The sequence below is a fragment of the Dendropsophus ebraccatus genome, chromosome 6 (assembly GCF_027789765.1).
Source record: "Dendropsophus ebraccatus isolate aDenEbr1 chromosome 6, aDenEbr1.pat, whole genome shotgun sequence".
Classification (NCBI taxonomy): domain Eukaryota; kingdom Metazoa; phylum Chordata; class Amphibia; order Anura; family Hylidae; genus Dendropsophus; species Dendropsophus ebraccatus.
The window spans coordinates 71,205,225-71,226,187 of record NC_091459.1 but is presented as its reverse complement, the minus strand read 5'-3'; the positions used below and the strand labels follow the sequence as shown (position 1 = coordinate 71,226,187).

The 20,963-nt window shown below is 46.1% G+C and overlaps 1 protein-coding gene and 1 pseudogene across 5 annotated transcripts in view; one reads left to right on the top strand and one right to left on the bottom strand.

Annotated features, from left to right (window-relative positions):
• LOC138795221 (putative nuclease HARBI1) overlaps nt 1–16,618 on the top strand; it is a 40,505-nt pseudogene extending 23,887 nt beyond the window's left edge.
• Nucleotides 16,619–17,633: 1,015 nt separating this feature from the next.
• The window catches only part of LOC138795704 (uncharacterized), a 38,926-nt gene continuing 35,596 nt past the window's right edge, over nt 17,634–20,963 (bottom strand). For all 5 annotated transcript variants that reach the window (XM_069975148.1, XM_069975147.1, XM_069975149.1 and 2 more), the window contains 3 exons: nt 19,919–20,060; nt 19,668–19,818; nt 17,634–19,092 (listed from right to left, as the gene is read on the bottom strand). In XM_069975148.1, coding sequence (XP_069831249.1) covers nt 18,351–19,092; nt 19,668–19,818; nt 19,919–19,934 — 909 coding nt within the window. In that variant the 5' untranslated portion in view covers nt 19,935–20,060 and the 3' untranslated portion in view covers nt 17,634–18,350. The remainder of the gene's footprint in view (nt 19,093–19,667; nt 19,819–19,918; nt 20,061–20,963) is intronic.

The window sequence follows — 20,963 nt, the reverse complement described above, 5'->3', positions numbered from 1 at the left end:
GTCTTCGCTGCTGAATTATTGTCCAAGTCTCCTGGTTCCGTTGAAAGGGCTGCAAGCGGCATCAAGGTATACAAACCACCGCTAAAGTGACTGGCGGTGTTGGGCTTGTAGCATGACCGCCCAAGGTGAGAAGCAAGTTTAGCCACTTACACACATTTGTTCTGCAGTAATACGCTATGTGCGCCGCATGGTGTTCTCTCTCTTCTACTAGTAGATGTATAAAATGGCAGATTACATTTTAAAGCCAGGTTTATACGCTGACCACTGATATGCTTTTCATGATGGTCCTTTAAAGTCTTATTCTAGCCCAACACCTTATGGTGAGGCTAGAATAAACAGTCATGGGTCTCCTCTGCTGGAGATTGTAATAGAGGAGCAGACTAGATGGTCATTTTTTCCTTCATCTTCTGAGGCTGTGTTCACACATGACATTTTTTATGTGTTTTTACAGCAATATTGTTGGAATTTCATTAAAGTTTCTACATAAATGGTGCAGTTTTACCACAACTGCATAAATCAGTAACAACTGTATAAGTGACTGGCAGTGCACTAGTATTGCTGGTCACATACACAGCTCTATGCAAAGTCGCTGTACTAACGTGAAAGGTTTGGCACTGATTATGTCTTTATATATTGGGTGGGCCCCAAGAATCAATTTCCCTGGTGGGCCAAGGTACCCCAGTCCGACACTGTCTACCGCTATATGGTGACTGCTGAGGGAGAGTACTGCTCTGTGCACAGCCTCATCTACCGCTATATGGTGACTGCTGAGGGAGAGTACTGCTCTGTGCACAGCCTCATCTACCGCTATATGGTGACTGCTGAGGGAGAGTACTGCTCTGTGCACAGCCTCATCTACCGCTATATGGTGACTGCTGAGGGAGAGTACTGCTCTGTGCACAGCCTCATCTACCGCTATATGGTGACTGCTGAGGGAGAGTAATGCTCTGTGCACAGCCTCATCTACCCTTATATGGTGACTGCTGAGGGAGAGTACTGCTCTGTGCACAGCCTCATCTACCGCTATATGGTGACTGCTGAGGGAGAGTACTGCTCTGTGCACAGCCTCATCTACCGCTATATGGTGACTGCTGAGGGAGAGTACTGCTCTGTGCACAGCCTCATCTACCGCTATATGGTGACTGCTGAGGGAGAGTACTGCTCTGTGCACAGCCTCATCTACCGCTATATGGTGACTGCTGAGGGAGAGTACTGCTCTGTGCACAGCCTCATCTACCGCTATATGGTGACTGCTGAGGGAGAGTACTGCTCTGTGCACAGCCTCATCTACCGCCAGGGTCGGACTGGGCCACCGGGGAGCCGGGGGATCCCCCGGTGGGCCCCACCCCCTCCTCCCCCTTGCAGGGCCCTTCCCCTAAGCCAGAGAGGGGCCTCCCGTTTGGAAGCTGCCTGGTATCCGGAGCTCCCACACTGCTGGGTGAGTTAAGCACCGTATCAGGGCCCGTTCTCTCTGTAATCATGGGCCCTCCCCTCCCCCTGCTCACCTGGCTCCCTTACATCTGCTCCCATCCTCAGCGCTGCCCTCTTCCTGCCTGTCACAAGATGCCGAGAGCAGCCCCCTCCATCCCCCTCCCCTCTGCAATCACGTGACTCTCCTGTTGCTGTGTGCAGTCGGTGCACAGGAGATGGGGAGAGGCTGCAGGCTGCCGGGCCTGGCTGGGAGAAGAGAAGATGGAGACAAGAAGACTGAAGCTTCCTGCCCTGCTGAACATGTGAGTGTGTGTGTATATACTTGTCTATCTGTCATCAGTGTGTGTCTGTACATGTGTCATGTGTTTATGCATGTGAGTGATGTGTGTGTGTGTGTGTGTGTGTGTGTGTGTGTGTTTTCTATCATGTATATAGTGTATATATTATGTGTAATCTGCATGCTTTTGTATCTGTGTATCTATGTTGGTGAGTCTGTGTGTGTTAGTATGATTAGATGTATATATGTAAGGTGTGTTGTGTCTGCATGTTTGTGTATGTCTGCAGTATGTCTATTTGTGTATATATGTATACTGTATGTATGTCTGCAGTATGTCTATTTGTGTATATATGTATACAGTGTGTATGTCTGCAGTATGTCTATTTGTGTATATATGTATACAGTGTGTATGTCTGCAGTATGTCTATTTGTGTATATATGTATACTGTATGTATGTCTGCAGTATGTCTATTTGTGTATATATGTATACAGTGTGTATGTCTGCAGTATGTCTATTTGTGTATATATGTATACTGTATGTATGTGATGAGAAGTTCACACTTTGGAGGTCCAGTTGTGCCGGAGATCAGTGAGGCTTGGGCTCTGATCAGCTGAGGATTCTCACATCACAGATGATAGGTGTTGTAGTAGATATAACAGTAAGACTTTAATCAATGGATGACGTGTTTCATCAGATGAGATCATCAGATCTATTGAGGATTCCCTTAGAAACACATTATCCATTGATTTGTCTTACTCCTACGTCTACTACAACTCCTATCATCTGTGATGTGAGAATCCTGACTCAGCCGATCAGCGCCCAAGCCTCACGGATCTCCTGCACAACTGGGACCTCCAGAGTGTGAACTTCTTCTCAACTATTGTACCGATTGTATAAAAAATAAAGATATAAGCAGCAGACACAAGTGGGATAATGCCCCCCTCACCAAACTGCACCCGCTCTGGAGCAGCAGCAGTATTAGTGATAGGTAGGATTATGCCCCCCTCACCAGACTGCACCCCCTCCGGAGCAGCAGCAGTATTAGTGATAGGTAGGATAATGCCCCCCTCACCAGACTGCACCCCCTCTGGAGCAGCAGCAGTATTAGTGATAGGTAGGATTATGCCCCCCTCACCAAACTGCACCCCCTCCGGAGCAGCAGCAGTATTAGTGATAGGTAGGATTATGCCCCCCTCACCAAACTGCACCCCCTCTGGAGCAGCAGTATCAGTGATAGGGAGGATTATGCCCCCCTCATCTGACTGCACCCCCTCCGGAGCAGCAGCAGTATCAGTGATAGGTAGGATTATGCCCCCCTCACCAGACTGCACCCCCTCCGGAGCAGCAGCAGTATCAGTGATAGGTAGGATTATGCCCCCCTCATCTGACTGCACCCCCTCCGGAGCAGCAGTATCAGTGATAGGGAGGATTATGCCCCCCTCACCAGACTGCACCCCCTCTGGAGCAGCAGCAGTATCAGTGATAGGTAGGATTATGCCCCCCTCATCTGACTGCACCCCCTCTGGAGCAGCAGTATCAGTGATAGCTAGGATTATGCCCCCCTCATCTGACTGCACCCCCTCTGGAGCAGCAGCAGTATCAGTGATAGGTAGGATTATGCCCCCCTCACCAGACTGCACCCCCTCCGGAGCAGCAGCAGTATCAGTGATAGGTAGGATTATGCCCCCCTCATCTGACTGCACCCCCTCCGGAGCAGCAGTATCAGTGATAGGGAGGATTATGCCCCCCTCAGCTGACTGCACCCCCTCCGGAGCAGCAGCAGTATCAGTGATAGGTAGGTTTATGCCCCCCCCTCATCTGACTGCACCCCCTCTGGAGCAGCAGTATCAGTGATAGGTAGGATTATGCCCCCCTCATCTGACTGCACCCCCTCCGGAGCAGCAGTAGCAGTGATAGGGAGGATTATGCCCCCCCCCTCATCTGACTGCACCCCCTCTGGAGCAGCAGCAGTATCAGTGATAGGTAGGATTATGCCCCCCCTCATCTGACTGCACCCCCTCCGGAGCAGTAGCAGTATCAGTGATAGGGAGGATAATACCCCCTCATCTGACTGCACCCCCTCTGGAGCAGCAGCAGTATCAGTGATAGGGAGGATTATGCCCCCCCTCATCTGACTGCACCCCTCCGGAGCAGTAGTATCAGTGATAGGGAGGATTATGCCCCCCTCATTTGACTGCACCCCCTCCGGAGCAGCAGTATCAGTGATAGGTAGGATTATGCCCCCCCTCATCTGACTGCACCCCCTCTGGAGCAGTAGTATCAGTGATAGGTAGGATTATGCCCCCCCTCATCTGACTGCACCCCCTCTGGAGCAGCAGTATCAGTGATAGGGAGGATTATGCCCCCCTCATCTGACTGCACCCCCTCCGGAGCAGCAGTATCAGTGATAGGTAGGATAATACCCCCTCACCAGACTGCACCCCTCCGGAGCAGCAGCAGAGGCAGCACCAAAGTAGTCAAAAATCTTGTGACTTTATTCACACCCTCTAGCGCAATGTTTCGTTTTAGCTCTGAGTAAGGCAAAACATTGCACAAGAGGGAGTGAATAAAGTCACAAGATTTTTGACTACTTTGGTGCTGTCTTCGCTGCTGAATTATTGTCCAAGTCTCCTGGTTCCGTTGAAAGGGCTGCAAGCGGCATCAAGGTATACAAACCACCGCTAAAGTGACTGGCGGTGTTGGGCTTGTAGCATGACCGCCCAAGGTGAGAAGCAAGTTTAGCCACTTACACACATTTGTTCTGCAGTAATACGCTATGTGCGCCGCATGGTGTTCTCTCTCTTCTACTAGTAGATGTATAAAATGGCAGATTACATTTTAAAGCCAGGTTTATACGCTGACCACTGATATGCTTTTCATGATGGTCCTTTAAAGTCTTATTCTAGCCCAACACCTTATGGTGAGGCTAGAATAAACAGTCATGGGTCTCCTCTGCTGGAGATTGTAATAGAGGAGCAGACTAGATGGTCATTTTTTCCTTCATCTTCTGAGGCTGTGTTCACACATTACATTTTTTATGTGTTTTTACAGCAATATTGTTGGAATTTCATTAAAGTTTCTACATAAATGGTGCAGTTTTACCACAACTGCATAAATCAGTAACAACTGTATAAGTGACTGGCAGTGCACTAGTATTGCTGGTCACATACACAGCTCTATGCAAAGTCGCTGTACTAACGTGAAAGGTTTGGCACTGATTATGTCTTTATATATTGGGTGGGCCCCAAGAATCAATTTCCCTGGTGGGCCAAGGTACCCCAGTCCGACACTGTCTACCGCTATATGGTGACTGCTGAGGGAGAGTACTGCTCTGTGCACAGCCTCATCTACCGCTATATGGTGACTGCTGAGGGAGAGTACTGCTCTGTGCACAGCCTCATCTACCGCTATATGGTGACTGCTGAGGGAGAGTACTGCTCTGTGCACAGCCTCATCTACCCTTATATGGTGACTGCTGAGGGAGAGTACTGCTCTGTGCACAGCCTTATCTACCGCTATATGGTGAGTGCTGAGGGAGAGTACTGCTCTGTGCACAGCCTCATCTACCGCTATATGGTGACTGCTGAGGGAGAGTACTGCTCTGTGCACAGCCTCATCTGCCGCTATATGGTGACTGCTGAGGGAGAGTACTGCTCTGTGCACAGCCTCATCTACCGCTATATGGTGACTGCTGAGGGAGAGTACTGCTCTGTGTATACTGGATGTTATGTAGTAATGGTATAAGGGGGGGTAAGTCACTATGTGGAGAAGATATGGTGATAATATTTGTTTCTTATGTAATGGTAACAGGTGATGCGGTTATGAGGGGTGTGGCTACAGGGGGCGTGGCACATTGCTGTGACTGTCCATCTTTCCTCTGCTCAAAAGTTGGGAGGTATGTGTATGCTCAATTGTGGCACACCCAGGGGCGTAGCTAATATCACGCCAGATTGCACGTAACCACCACACGTTGCCCCTAACCGCCCCAGGTTGCCTGTAATCACACCAGATTACCCATAACCACTGCACGTTGCCCCTAATCGCCCCAGGTTGCCCGTAATCACGCCAGATTACACGTAACCACCGCACGTTGCCACTGACGGCCGCACGTTGCCACTGACGGCCGCACGTTGCCACTGACGGCCGCACGTTGCCACTGACGGCCGCACGTTGCCTCTAACCACCCCAGGTTGCATGTAATCACAACAGATTACCCGTAACCACCCCAGGTTGCCCATAATCACGCCAGATTACACTTAACCACCGCACGTTGCCCGTAACCACCGCACGTTGCCACTGACAGCCGCACGTTGCCACTGACAGCCGCACGTTGCCACTGACAGCCGCACGTTGCCACTGACTGCCGCACGTTGCCACTGACCGCCGCACGTTGCCTCTAACCACCGGACACTGCCTCTAACCACCCCAAATTGCCAAAGACCCCCTCCAGATTGCCGTAACCAACCGAAATTACATATAAGCACTTCAGTTTATCCGTAACCAACCCAGATTGTCCGTAACCACCCCACGTTGGCCGTAACCACAGCAGGTTACCTGTAACCACCCCAGATTGTCTGTAACCACCGCAGATTACCCGTAACCACCTCCAGATTACCCGTAACCACCCCATATTACCTGTAATCTAATTTTTTTATTGTATTTTAGTAACTGCGCTATTCTAATAACTGTTTCTAGCTGCAGTTTTGCTCCAGCAAATTGGCGCTCCTTCCCTTCTGAGCCCGGCTGTGTGCCCATACAGTGGTTTATGCCCACATATGGGGTACCGTTCTACTCAGGAGAACCTGCGTTACAGATTTTGGGGTACATTTTCTTTCCTGTTCCTCGTGAAATTTAGAAATTTCCAACTAAAGGAACATATTACTGGAAAAATTCAAGTTTTTCATTTTTACTGTCTACTTTTGAATACTTTCCTCTAATACCTGTGGGGTCAAAATGGTCACCACACCCCAAGATGAATTCTTTGAGGGGTGTACTTTCCAAAATGGGATGACTTATGGCGGGATTTTACTCCGCTGGCACTACAGGGGCACTAAAAAATGCACCTGGCGCTCAGAAACTTCTTCAGCAAAATCTGCACTGAAAATGCTAATTGGCGCTCCCTTCCTTCTGATCCCTGCTGTGTGCCCATAGAGTGGTTTATGCCCACATATGGGGTACCGTTCTACTCACGAGAACCTGCGTTATAAATTTTTGGGTACATTTTCTCTCCTGTTCCTCGTGAAATTGAGAAATTTCAAACTAAACAAACATATTATTGGAAAAATTTGAGTTTTTCTTTTTTACTCTCTACTTTTAAATACTTTCCTCTAATACCTGTGGGGTCAAAATGGTCACCACACCCCAAGATGAATTCTTTGAGGGGTGTACTTTCCTAAATGGGGTGACTTTTGGGGGGGTTCTATTCTGCTGACACTACAGGGGCGCTGCAAACGCACCTGGCGCTCAGAAACTCCTTTGGAAAAATCTGCACTGAAAATGCTAATTGGCGCTCCTTCCCTTCTGAGCCCAGCTGGGTGCCCATACAGTGGTTTATGCCCACATATGGGGTACCGTTCTACTCAGGAGAACCTGCGTTACAGATTTTGGCATGCAGCTTCTCCCCTGTTCCTCGTGAAATTGAGAAATTTCAAACTAAACGAACATATTATTGGAAAAATTCTAGTTTTTCAATTTTACTGTCTTATTTTGAATACTTTCCTCTAATACCTGTGGGGTCAAAATGGTCACCACACCCAAAGATGAATTCCTTGAGGGGTGTACTTTCCAAAATGGGGTGACTTTTGGGGGATTTCTCCTCTGCGGACACTACAGGGGCGCTGCAAACGCTCCTGGCGCTCAGAAACTTCTTCAGAAAAATCTGCATTGAAAAAGCTAATTGGCGCTCCTTCCCTTCTGAGCCCGGCTGTGTGGCCATACAGTGGTTTACGCCCACATATGGGGTACCGTTGTATTTAGGAGAACCTGTGTTACAAATTTTGGGGTACTTTTTTTTTCTTGTTCCTCGTGAAATTGAGAAATTTCAAACTAAACAAACATATTATTGGAAAAATTCGTGTTTTTCATTTTTACTGTCTAATTCTGAATACTTTCCTCTAATACCTGTGGGGTCAAAGTGCTCATCCTACCCAAAGATGAATTCTTTGAGGGGTGTACTTTAGAAAATGGGGTGACTTTTGGGGGGATTCTATTCTGCGGACACTACAGGGGCTCTGCAAACGCACCTGGCGCTCAGAAACTTCTTCAGCAAAATCTGCATTAAAAAAGCTAATTGGCGCTCCTTCCCTTCTGAGACCGGCTGTGTGCCCATACAGTGGTTTACGCCCACATCTGGGGTACCGTTGTATTCAGGAGAACCTGCGTTACAAATTTTGGCATGCTTTTTTTCTCATGTTCCTTTTGAAAATGACAAACTTTAATCTAAACGTTTATATTATTTGAAAATTTAAATTTTCGATTTTTTTACGGCCTAATTGTGAATACTTTCCTCCAGCCCCTGTAGGGTTAAAATGCTCATTATACCCCTAGATTAATTCTTTAAGGTGTCTAGTTTCCAAAATGGGGTCACTTATGGGGGTTTCCAGTATACAAGCCTTCTAAATCCATTTAAAAAAAGAACTGGTCCCTAAAAGAAATCAGTTTTGGAAATTTTCACAAAATGTGATAATTTGCTAATAAATTTCTAAGCCCCATAACACCCTAAAAAAGTAAAATATGTTTCCAAAATTATGCCAGAATAAAGAGGACATATTGGTAATGTGATTTAGCAACTAATTTATGTGCTATGACTTGCTTTTTTAGAAGCAGAGAATTTCAGAAGTTCATAAAATGCAAAATTTTCTACTTTTTCATGATATTTTGATGTTTTTCACAAAAAAATACACAAAGTAGTGACCAAATTTTGCTACTAATATAAAGTGCCATATGTGACGAAAAAACAATCTCAGAATCGCTAGCATACGTTACAGCATCACTGAGCTATAAGCGCATAAAGTGAGACAGGTCAGATTTAGAAAAATGAGCCTGGTCATTAAGGCCAAAACAGGCTTTAGAGGCAAGGGGTTAAGAGCAACTTGGGTCCCGTCCCTTTAAGAGCGACTTGGATCCCTTTAAGAGCTACATGGGACCCTTTAAGAGCGACTTGGGTCCCGTCCCTTTAAGAGCGACTTGGGTCCCGCCACTTTAAGAGCGACTTGGGTACCTTTAAAAACAACTTGGGTCCCTTTAAGAGCGACATGGCTCCCGTCCCTTTAAGAGCAACTTGGGTCCCTTTAAGAGCGACATGGCTCCCGTCCCTTTAAGAGAGACTTGGGTCCCTTTAAGAGCGACTTGCGTTCCTTTAAGGGTGACCTGGGTCCCTTTAAGAGCGATCTAATTCCTATTAATGGTAAAGATCATTGCTCGGTTACCATGACAATCTTACTCATGTCGGGGAGACAAAATCGTTAAGGACCTTCCATATATTACATCTTCTATTGGCCAATAGTGGACATGTGACTGTGGATGGTGTGATACATTGCATGACGAGACCTTAGAGTTCCTATTGGCTGCTATATTTCAGCTATTTGCATATGTGCTGTGATTGGCTGTCAACGGTTAGAGTGTGGCCATTATTTGCAATGGGCCATTATTTTCTATGGGAAATTTGGGGTCGTTTAACGTAAATTTATTAAAAACGACAAATCCGATCGAAACGAAAAATAGATAGCACACCACACACCTCCGAGGGCTTCGAAACGCAGTTTGAACGGAGTGTGTGCACAAAGCGGTTCGGGCTGTATTACGCGCAGAAAAATGGCTGGAAGAAGAAGAAAAAGAAGAATACGGATTACAATATAGTGCTTTTCAAGCACTATAATTAAACCGATGATATGTACAAGAAATGTATAGGCTAGGCACTGCTTCTCCGTGTACCTCGCGGGTGCTGGGTATATGTGGTGTAGCCCGGGAATCTCGGATGTGTTTATGATCGTGCACTAAGGTGGTGCTCTGCCCGAATACAGTCCAATATAACGTAGCAGAATAAATAAGAAGGCGGTCACTCACCATACAAGTGCTGGATTTATTGTATCGTTACCATAATAGGGTACAGGCAGTCATGCTGTGTGCGTTCCACTAAGGCTACGATTGTTTCGTGTTTGCACGCTTCCACTGGCCTCGTAGTACGTCATGAAGTAAGCACGTTTGGGTTATATACCCTGCGTGCTTCACAAGTATAAACATGGCGGCATATTTAAAGTGACAGTAAACATAAACAAAATATACACAAAAGATGACACGATCATCGGCTGATTGTTATCTCTGTTCCAGCAAGCGACATTTTACCTAATTGGGCCAAATTACCAGCTTATCTCTCCTGTGGAATAGGGCCCTAAGGTTTTCGACCAAATAGCAGGAGATTGTTCAAACATGGGGTACCGTTTAACTGAATCAGTCCCCCCTGGCAACCAATGAAATCCAACTTTTCCATTTTCATACCGTCTGAGAGGATAATACTGTGGAATTTGATTGCTCCTTTCCACTCTCTGAAATGCATCTTCTATGATATCTTTGGGGTAGTCCCTATCACGCATTAACACTAGCCGAGAGTCATATCAGCGTCAGGCAGACGAACTTAAAGTAAGACTGGGTGATAGGGACTACCCCAAAGATATCATAGAAGATGCATTTCAGAGAGTGGAAAGGAGCAATGGTAGAGGCAAAACTAGAGAAGAGGAGAATAAATTTTGTTTCTCCTTCAAATACACTAGCATGGATAGTCGTATTAGAGCCGCAGTTTTGCGGCACTGGCACATATTGCAGACCGACTCCGACCTTGCAAATATCTCTCATCAGAAACCAGTTATAGCGTATCGGAGGGGAAAAACCCTAGGGGATAGCCTTACTAATAGTATGCTCCCGGAAAGAAAAGCTAACTGGTTACAGAACAGCGTACCAAAAGGGAATTTTAAATGCAGACATTGTCGTTTTTGTCAGTTTAATGCAAGTACAAGAGTCCTCCATTTAGGAGGGTAAGAGCATTGTGTGAACCAGATGATCACTTGTAAGAGTAAATACGTAGTGTATGCGGTAATGTGCCCCTGTGGCTTTTTCTACGTGGGAAAAACCATAAGACATTTATACGTGAGGTTTAGAGAACACTACAAATCTGTGGGTACAGGTGTAGGCTCACCAAAATTAATAGAGCACGTCATCCATAAGCATAATAGTGACCCTAGTGTATTACGATTTGCAGGTCTAGAAATTGTCCACACCCCGAAGAGAGGCGGCGACCGTCAAAAAATATTGCTGCAACGGGAAGCAATGTGGATATCTAAGACCGGAGCCTTGGGCCCCCTTGGATTGAATGATCGTTATGATCTGAGTGTATTTATATAAGTCTGGTGATAGGTGTTTACGTGTATATATTTTGTTTATGTTTACTGTCACTTTAAATATGCCGCCATGTTTATACTTGTGAAGCACGCAGGGTATATAACCCAAACGTGCTTACGTCATGACGTACTACGAGGCCAGTGGAAGCGTTCAAACGCGAAACGATCGTAGCCTTAGTGGAACGCACACAGCATGACTGCCTGTACCCTATTATGGTAACGATACAATAAATCCAGCACTTGTATGGTGAGTGACCGCCTTCTTATTTATTCTGCTACTATAATTAAACCCTTCACAGATATCCGGATAAATTAAAAAATTACTGCAGGATATCAGTACAGCAGTTCGATGACCTACTGAGGCTGGTGGGGCCAGAATTAACCTTTGAGGACACAAATATGAGACGGGCAATATGTGCTGAGGAGAGACTACTCATCACCCTGCGGTGAGTTTTGCTTTCAGTTTATGATGATCTGTATCATGAGTGTACCGTATATTGTACAGATGTTTTGGTCCCACTAAAGTGGGGTACTAGGGGATGGTAGCTGTGGGGATTTATAAATGTAGTGGGTGTCTTCCCAACTGGCAGGCCCATTAAAGTCAGATGTTAAGTAAATTATATACCAATTGGCGTCATCTATCAACTGGCAAACAATAGTACAATAAGCAGCTGATAAATAATGGAGGAGCTTTATCATACATGGTGTGAAGTGAAATTGGCCCATTTGTCCCTAGCAAACAATCAAATTCCACAGTATTATCCTCTCAGACGGTATGAAAATGGAAAAGTTGGATTTCATTGGTTGCCAGGGGGGACTGATTCAGTTAAACGGTACCCCATGTTTGAACAATCTCCTACTATTTGGTGGAAAACCTTAGGGCCCTATTCCACAGGAGAGATAAGCTGGTAATTTGGCCCAATTAGGTAAAATGTCGCTTGCTGGAACAGAGATAACAATCAGCCGATGATCGTGTCATTGGCTGATCGTTTGTTATGCTACAGACCTAAAAGCATCGGTCAACCACCGCACTTCGCTACGGTCAAATAGTGGTGCACGCTGGGCGACCAACAATTTGAGAAGTCCGCCATACATTACCTTTTAATCATCCAGTCCGTTTCCCTCCCTGCGTCCCGCATGCTCTACATTCAGAATGGCCTGTCAGCTGTCACAGCGCTCAGCCAATCACAGGCCGAGACCCCCACGGCCTTTGATTGGCTGAGTGGCCTGTCAGCTAACAGTCCACTTTGGTAAACTAGTGCACGGGACCCGGGGAGGAAGACGTACCGGATAAGAAGTCCAGACAGTTAATATATGGTGCACGGGCTGCAAGGACAACAGTAACAATGTCCCAGCAGCTCTTGCTGAACTATCATCGGACCATGGAATAGGTCAAGTGAACAAGCACCAATCCAGCAGATCGCCTATTGTTTACATGGTTGGTCTGGCCTTGCTCGGCCTGTGGAAGAGGGCCGTTAATTAGTACTATCTGTCACCTTTCCACTATGTTGCTGACTGGGGTCATGATCTAAGCTGCCCATAGCACTATTGCCTTCCTATTGCAAAAATCAACCACATCACAAGCTGGTAAAAAAGCCACACTTGTTAACTTAACTTAAGTACATACATCCGAGTGGTTGCCACACAATCAATAGAGACGTTCACCTCATATGCAGCTAGTTTACATTGGAAAATTACCTTTGACATGGGCACCCCCTTAGTGCATGGGTAAAATAGTTATAAAGTCCTTGTTTCAACTGAGGCTGTACATCTACTTTTCGATTTTCTATCACCAACCTTAATCTCGCCAATATTATGTAGCTTGGTTAAATTGGTGCAGTGTGGGTTCAAAAAACCATGTGTCATTCTGCCACCCAATGGGCCACGTTACCCATTTATTGTATTGCACACATGTAGTTTTTATCTTTAGAAATGGTGCAAAATTAGGAGAATGTGTGTTGGTCGTGTTCACTAAGTTTGCCTTTTTTTCTTTTCTTTTTTTTATTTTCTCTTCCCTCAAAAAAAACCCTACCCTCATCAACAGATTTTTAGCCACAGGAGAGAGCTTTGCATCCCTACACTTCCAATTCCGAGTTGGTGTTTCCACCATCTCTGGAATTGTGAAGTGCACATGCGTCGTCATCTGGCAGAAATTGCAGCCCATGGTGATGCCTAGCCCTACCGAGGAGACTTGGCGACAGCTTGCAGCAGGCTTTCAGACTGTTGCCAATTTCCCAAACTGCCTAGGTGCCGTCGATGGCAAACACGTCAGGGTGCAGCAGCCACCGCACTCAGGATCACGCTTCTATAATTATAAGAAGTTTTTTTCAGTGGTCTTGATGGCGGTGGCTGATGCACACTGTCGTTTTGTTGCCATTGATGTTGGTGCCTATGGCAGTACTGGGGACTCTCGGGTGCTGCAAAGCTCACAGATTGGACTGCAAATTCTCTGAGCGGGCGAAACGCTCCCAGCCGATCAGCCACTTCCGGGCACCACGGATCCAGTTCCATTCATTATGGTATCGGATGAGGCATTCCCATTACTCAGTAACCTGTGGCGCCCATACCCACGAAGAGAACTCGATACCCGGAAGCGAATTTTTAATTTTCGGCTGTCCAGAGCACGTAGAGTCGTGGAATGCACCTTTGGAATCATGACTAGTCAGTGGCGGGTCTTAACTACTACCATCAAATTGGATGTGCAGACAGTAGACAATGTCATCAAGGCTTGTTGCGTTCTCCACAATTTCACCAGGCGAAACATCTTGGATGAAATTGTGGAGGGCCAGCAAGCCTGTCTAGATCGAGCTGTCAACTGGCAGCTGGATCATCCATCCAATTTGGGGGTAAGTACTCAAGACCTGTTCGCTGACTACTTCATGAGCTCCGAAGGTGCCGTGCCCTGGCAATACTCCTGTGTTGGTGATGAGTAGTCAATCCGGTAGGCACATAGGAGGCAAGCCTAAATCAGGACCAGGAGGCTGTTATGAGGACGTTTGAGAGTAAAATCCTTTCAAGTACAAGCCAAGACTGCAGTTTGTGGATACATCCATCTCTTAACAGCGTGGTAAGTGATAAATTTTGCTAAATTACATGAACATTGCTTAACTATCTAATTGATAATCACGCAATTGCTGTTTGCCTATAACCATGGCCATACAGATTTGCCACACTGGATAACTAATGGACAATATCAAATTTTGTTATGCAGTAGCACTAGAGTGTGGCAAATATCAGATTAATTTCCACAATTTTTCTGATATTATGATCACATTGGGGGAGATTTATCTAACATGGTATTACTTGCAACTGGCTCAGTTGCCCCTAGCAAACAATCTAAATCCTCTGTTCAGTAGGCAAAGAGTATTTGAGGAATTAAAGGTGGAATCTGATTGATTGCTAAGAGCAACTGAGCCAGTGTTACTGTACACCAAGTTTGAAATATCTCCCCCATATGTATGGTTTTCTAAACTCTAATCGGGACTATTCTAAGCAGCAAACGTGTGTCGTGATAGCTTGTTTGTCCATTGAACCCTGATTGCTGCCACCACTCTTACCTGTTGTAGTATGCGGCTGTTTGTGGGAAGTGACAATCTGACAAAGGCAATGTCATCTATTTCAACACTGCTATACAATTATAGAAATAATAGTGTGTTTAAAATTAATAGTGTGTTTATAGATTTTAAAAGGCAAACATGCATTGCAATGACGGTAGCTCTCAGTCTTTTATTTATAACCTGTTTTATGTATATAGTCTGTTCCGGGCTTTGCCTTCCAAAACCTGTAAGACAAATCTGTATCTATAAACACACCCTAACTAAATAACTGGAGAACATGGTGGCCACTCCACTTTGTAAAGTAAAATATTACCTCTGTTTCCATATAAAGGTTGCATAAGTTACCGTGGTTTCTCCTACATCCTTATTACTACAGTACACATATGCTGAGAGTCGGGGAGTCTGAATTGACTAGGTGAGTAGTGTTTTAGAATGGCTAAATTTTACCTTCCTGCATTGCTTTTCATTTTGATGTGGTGGTAATTTGGGTGGACTAACACTATGGATTTTTTGGAAACGGTCCAACCTTAAGATATTAACAGTGGATATGGGCCCAGGACCAAAGCTGTGATGAAGCAAAATGTGTAAGAGGCACCACCAAGGGGGGTTGGCCGCAATTCATCCCTGAACCCTTGGTGGAAATGTGAGGCCCCATTCACACGTCAGTGTCATTTATGACTGTCAGGAAATCCTGATCAAGAGGCCTCAAATGCCATCAGGAAAGTATCTGGATTTCCAGACAGTAATCCGTTGTTACCTTCAGGAAACCATCAGGAAAAGCCTTCAGGTTTTCCCGATGGATAAGACAATAATAGACGGGAGATATGGGAGATATAGTTCTGCAAACGGGATGGTCACAGCTTGCAGAAGTACAACTCCCATAATGCTCTGCTGAGAGGTCATGATGGGAGTTGTAGTTCAACATGGATGCCCACAGTATGCAGAAGTACAACTCCCATCATGACCTTTAGGACATGGTAGGAGTTTTAGTTTGGAGGAGACGGGGGGAAGGGGGGGGAACTTACCTGTCCGGCGCTGTTCAAGCCGGGGTGAGGGGAGGTTGACGCCGTTCCAGGGGGCCGGATGTCACGATCAGCTTCTGGTCTGGCCCAGGCGGGTGGTGAGTTTCCGGGCTGCGTGCGTTGACATCTGTGGGGTGGTTGAGGAGGTGAGAGCGACGGGCCCTTAGGTTCAGGAGGGGGCAGGCAGCATGATGTGCGGGCTGCGTGGTGCTGGGCTGAGGTTGCAGGGTGCCGGCCGCCACTCAAACAACCCAAAATCACGGGCCCTTTCCTGATGTACATCAGGAAAGTGCCCATGATTTCCGCGCTTCCATAGACTTCTATGGGGGCGTCCAGATCGCAATTCCTGACAAAAATATGACATGTCCTATTTTCTCAAGGTCTAATTTTCCAGAACAGACACCCTTCCGGAAAAATCCTGAAGGGTGTTCGTGACTAATACAACTCTCAGGGTCCTAAAACCCGCCCAGATTTCCTGATAGCAAATCCGTTTGGTTTTTCAGGACATATGGAGGGGGCCTGACCTGTAGGCAAGCAATTAACAAAGTAAAATTCACTCAACTAAAAAAAATAAATGTACATCCATACGGTATCTAAACAAATAGGTCAACTATTGATTTTAAAAAATTTTTATTGCAAAACAAACTAGTAAGTCCTGAAAACATTGCTCACAGGTGTAACTTGTATTTAACAAAAAAAGTAATGATATATTTAACAGGACATTTCCTCTCTCCTAGATCACAAATTGTCTGCAGTCGCATGGCTACCTTGCTCTAGAAAGGATGATGTGAAGAAAGGAAAGGCAAACAATTTTGCAGATGTATTTTGACTGTATTTTCACATTTCTGCAACCAACATTTATTTTTGTAGTGGCAACGTCCAGATTGTTAAAAAAAAAAAAAACTAACAAACTGAAGTCTCAGCTTCCTGAAGTGGGATTGGGGGGTATTTCTGTGGTAGCTATTAACCAGAAGGTGGTTGACCGTGGCTCAGTGTTATGGAAACTGCTAGCCGAACACCAAATTTTGCATGGCGCAATTGCTGCTGGTGGAGCTGACCATAAACAATATACCTAAGTAGACCAGGTTGTTGAATCCATCCCCGGCAACAGCATAGAAAGCCTAAAGTTGAGGGCACACATGAGGCAAACTAATGGAGGTGAGCACCAGGGCCAACCAGAAAATTACAAAGATTCCTCTGACCTGGCCATGGAACTCATCTCAACTAACTTCACTAATGTGTACGTTGCTCTTTAGCTGCGTTAAGTCTGCTACACGGAAATAGACATCACATGGGTAATTATGGGGGAGTCCTCAGCAGTCTGGTGGTGAGCTGAAGCATGGCAGCCATGCTGACAAAAATTCTGACAACAGCCTGTACGCTTAGTTTAGGCACATTTTGGCTACACACAATAACACAGAAACAGGAAAAAAATTTTTTGACACATTACAAATGTAATGAAAAATATAGTAAAAGGGGTCCTCCCGCCAAGGGGTATTTTAGGGGATTGCCAGTTAAAGGACAACTCCGTCGAAAAAATTTTTTGGCTTATTTAACACACATTACAAAGTTATATAACTTTGTAATGTGGTTAAATACCCGGTCTGGCCCCCTTTCCCCACTTTCCGACCCCCGACCCCCCACCCCGGAAGTTAAAGAATATATACATTACCTATTACGGTCGTCACGGTCCTCTTCTCTGGTGTCGGGTGATGTCAGAGCTGGGGGCGGTCCGGGTCTTCTTCCTCCTCGGCGTCTTCATTGAGAGTGAATGGGAGAGAAAAGGCTGCTGGTGCACATGCGCACCAGCAGCCTTTTCATTGGCTGGAGCGCATCACATGGCTTCCAGCTTGCTCAGCCCTGATTGGCTGAGCTTGCTGGAAGCCATGTGATGCGCTCCAGCCAATGAAAAGGCTGCCGGTGCGCAAGCGCACTGGCAGCCTTTTCTCTCTCATGGACCCGGAAGCAAGAGACATCGCTGGACGGCGGAGGCAGGTGACGGTGAGGCGGACGGCGGGCGAATGGAGTGGCGATCGTCACCGGAGGGATGGTGAGTATGGTGTCTGTGTGTGTCTGTGTTTTTTTTTTGGGGGGGGGTCCCGCCGGAGTTGTCCTTTAAGTTGGTGGGTATAGAGAGGGCAAATCAACAAACTCCCCGGTTCTTGCAGCAGGTCCATGATAGCCACACCCCCTACACCCGTCCCGTGGAGGCTTCCAGGTGTAAGCTGCCTCATGTGCCGTATCACGCCGGCTGTACTATTAAGCGGCCATAGTGGAGACTGATGTAAGGGGCAGCCAATCCCGTACCACGCACAAAAATGGGGGAGTCAAGTGTACATCAACTTGTATCACCACCCACTCCACTGCCATAGTTTCAAAACACCCCTGGGGCCAGAGGAGCCCTTCCAGCATATCAGCAGCAATCTATTAGGCCTATAAGTCACACTATATACAACACAGAAGTGTGTTACTGTACCTTACTTCACACCACTACATGGCTAGTGTCCAGTGAATATTCCACACACAATAATAACACACTACCTGACACATAGAAAAATATACAGAAACCAATATGCTAACATAGCATAATAACAGTAATTTAACTCTCAACAGTATCTACCTATTCAAAGTGCCATCTTCCCTAGTGTAACAGTAACTACTTCACATACTTTAAAATTGAATTGGAGAGGAGTATGGGGCCTCAGAATGGCCAACATCAGAAGTACTAGTGTGCTGGTACATCTGTGAGGCATGTGTAATTTGGGTGATTGAAGAGGATTGCTCAGTAGGAGAATTTAAAAGCTCCAAAAATGTTTTACGAGTAGCAGAACTAGCACTCATTTGAGAGGGTTTGTTGCTAGCTATTGAGTGGCTAATGCTCTCCCCAGACATTCTTTGGCAACTTTGTTGGGAAGTAGTGTATGAGTTGCATAGTAATTGACTTGGGGTCCTAGGTATGGGGTTGCTAACCTTTTTCAACATTACCTGGCTGAGAGCAAAGTATATTTCATTATTTTTGGGGATGGGATGTGGGTTGGCAAACATAGTCATAACCTCAAATAAAGCAGGGACACACCGCCATTGACGCGACTCTGGCAGTTGCCTAAGTCTAGCAACAATTGAAGATGCCAACTGGTCCCAGTGGTCTTCACGGTCTACCCGCTGTATCATGCTAAGAGTCTCCCTGGCCATAGCATTCGAGTGACAGCATTGAGGCGTTGATCTTGGTCGCTGACCACTTTGGCGGATTGCAGCATCACAGCGTTTAGATATATGTTTTCTTTGTGGACTAGCCTCATGCGACATACCTGGCAAAGCTTCTTGAGACAAACCAGTGTCTCCAGCTGAGCCAGAAGACACCAGTGCATGGTCATCAACTTCAAACACACTTGCTGTAATGTTGCCATCAGTTCTGTAAAAATTGCAATATTTAAATTAGAATGAGATACCTAAGAAAATTATAATATATAACTCGTGCTACAGTTTTCACATTAACTATTTCGCACAGTGGTTTTCATCTGCAGAGCCCGATACCAAATTTGGTAGACTTTGGGGAAAAAATTAAAGGACAAGCAAATAGTTGCATGAGAATGACCTAACAACATGCAACTAGTGTATTATGCTCCCTTGGGAGTGTAGTCAGTGCTGGATAACTCTGTGTTGTTTAGGCGGATGATTGTTTGTAGAAGACACCAGCAATGGACCTCACAACCTGTCTGTACTGCCGGCAAAGTGAAAGCACACAAACCCTGACACATATCGCTACATAGCATAATTATACCAGAAGTTTATGCGTGGGTAGAAAATATTATTTTGCTGGAGGGGCCAGGGTCCAAGTTGTGGTGTGGTTAGAATGTTTGACATTACCCATAATTTTGACTCTGGTACAGTTCAGTAACTTCTGAAACCAGAAGGACCAACTAAATTTGTGAAAAAGGGACGAGAAAGCAGACAATCAAAATGTGTTAAAAAAAGTAAAAAACTCACGGGCGCAGCTCACGTCCAGTGTGGAGAAAGTGAAGTTGTTCATAATAGGCACATTTTCTTTTTGCTGGAGAGGATCCACTCTTTCCTACCTCGTTTTCATCTTTTCTATATTGATCACGAATTGAGCGCCACCGATTGCGAACATCTAGGCCTTAATTTTGACATAGAAAGAAAATATGTAATAAAATCCATTATTCACACGTAGCCAGCCAACACATAGTATAGTGGACACGACTATGTGAAACACCTACAGATCTGCTTTTGCATTTTTGCATTGTAGCTATCCAACTCTGGGTACAATGTCCTAATGATCTTACTCCATACATCGTGCTTCTTGTGGCGATCACTATACTTAGGGTCGTTCAAGTCCCATATACACGGATACCCTTCGACCTGTAAAGCAAAAGGATATCACATTTGTAGGGAGAGGAAGAGAGAGGAGAGAGAGGAAGAGGGAGAGAGAGGAGAGAGAGAGGAAGAGAGAGAGAGAGGAAGAGAGAGAGAGAGGAAGAGAGAGGGAGAGAGAGAGGAAGAGAGAGAGAGAAAGAGAGAGAGAGAGAGGAAGAGAGAGGGAGAGAGAGAGAGGAAGAGAGAGAGGGAGAGAGAGAGAGAGGAAGAAAGAGAGAGAGAGAGGAAGAGAGAGAGGGAGAGAGAGAAAGAGAGAGGAAGAGAGAGAGAGAAAGAGAGAGGAAGAGAGAGAGAGAGAAAGAGAGAGAGAGAGAGAGGAAGAGAGGGAGAGAGAGAGAGGAAGAGAGAGGAAGGGAGAGAGAGAGAGGAAGGGAGAGAGAGAGGAAGAGAGAGAAAGAGAGAGAGAGAGATAGAGAGATTTTTTGTGGTGGAGGGGAAAATGGGTCAGCTAGAGAAGACTAAATGCTCAATATTGTTGCAAGTGGGTGGAGAATGGCCCAGCAAAGGGGGACTGGGGCGGCTGCGAGTGAATTATGTGTTAATGGGGCCTGAACAGGGGGTACAGTATCATACAGGATACCTCCCCCTCCCTGTATATTGTACATTAACCTCTGTACACTATATGGGGAGGTGGGTGGCAGTATGATAAAGACCCCGGGCCTCCGGCCTCCAAAAGACCCTGCCCCACGCGATTGTAGGCTCCCCCCCAATTTGCCCACCCCCAACCCCTATCGACCCCCCTTTGTTGCCCTGCCCTTGCCTGGTGTCCTCCTACTCCTCTTCTCCTGGGGCTAAAAGCATATGGTCCTGCAGGGGGGGCCGTCCCTCTTCTCCAGCCGCTCGGCTCCTTGCTTCATTTGTGGAGCAGGTAAGCTGCTTGTGCCACTT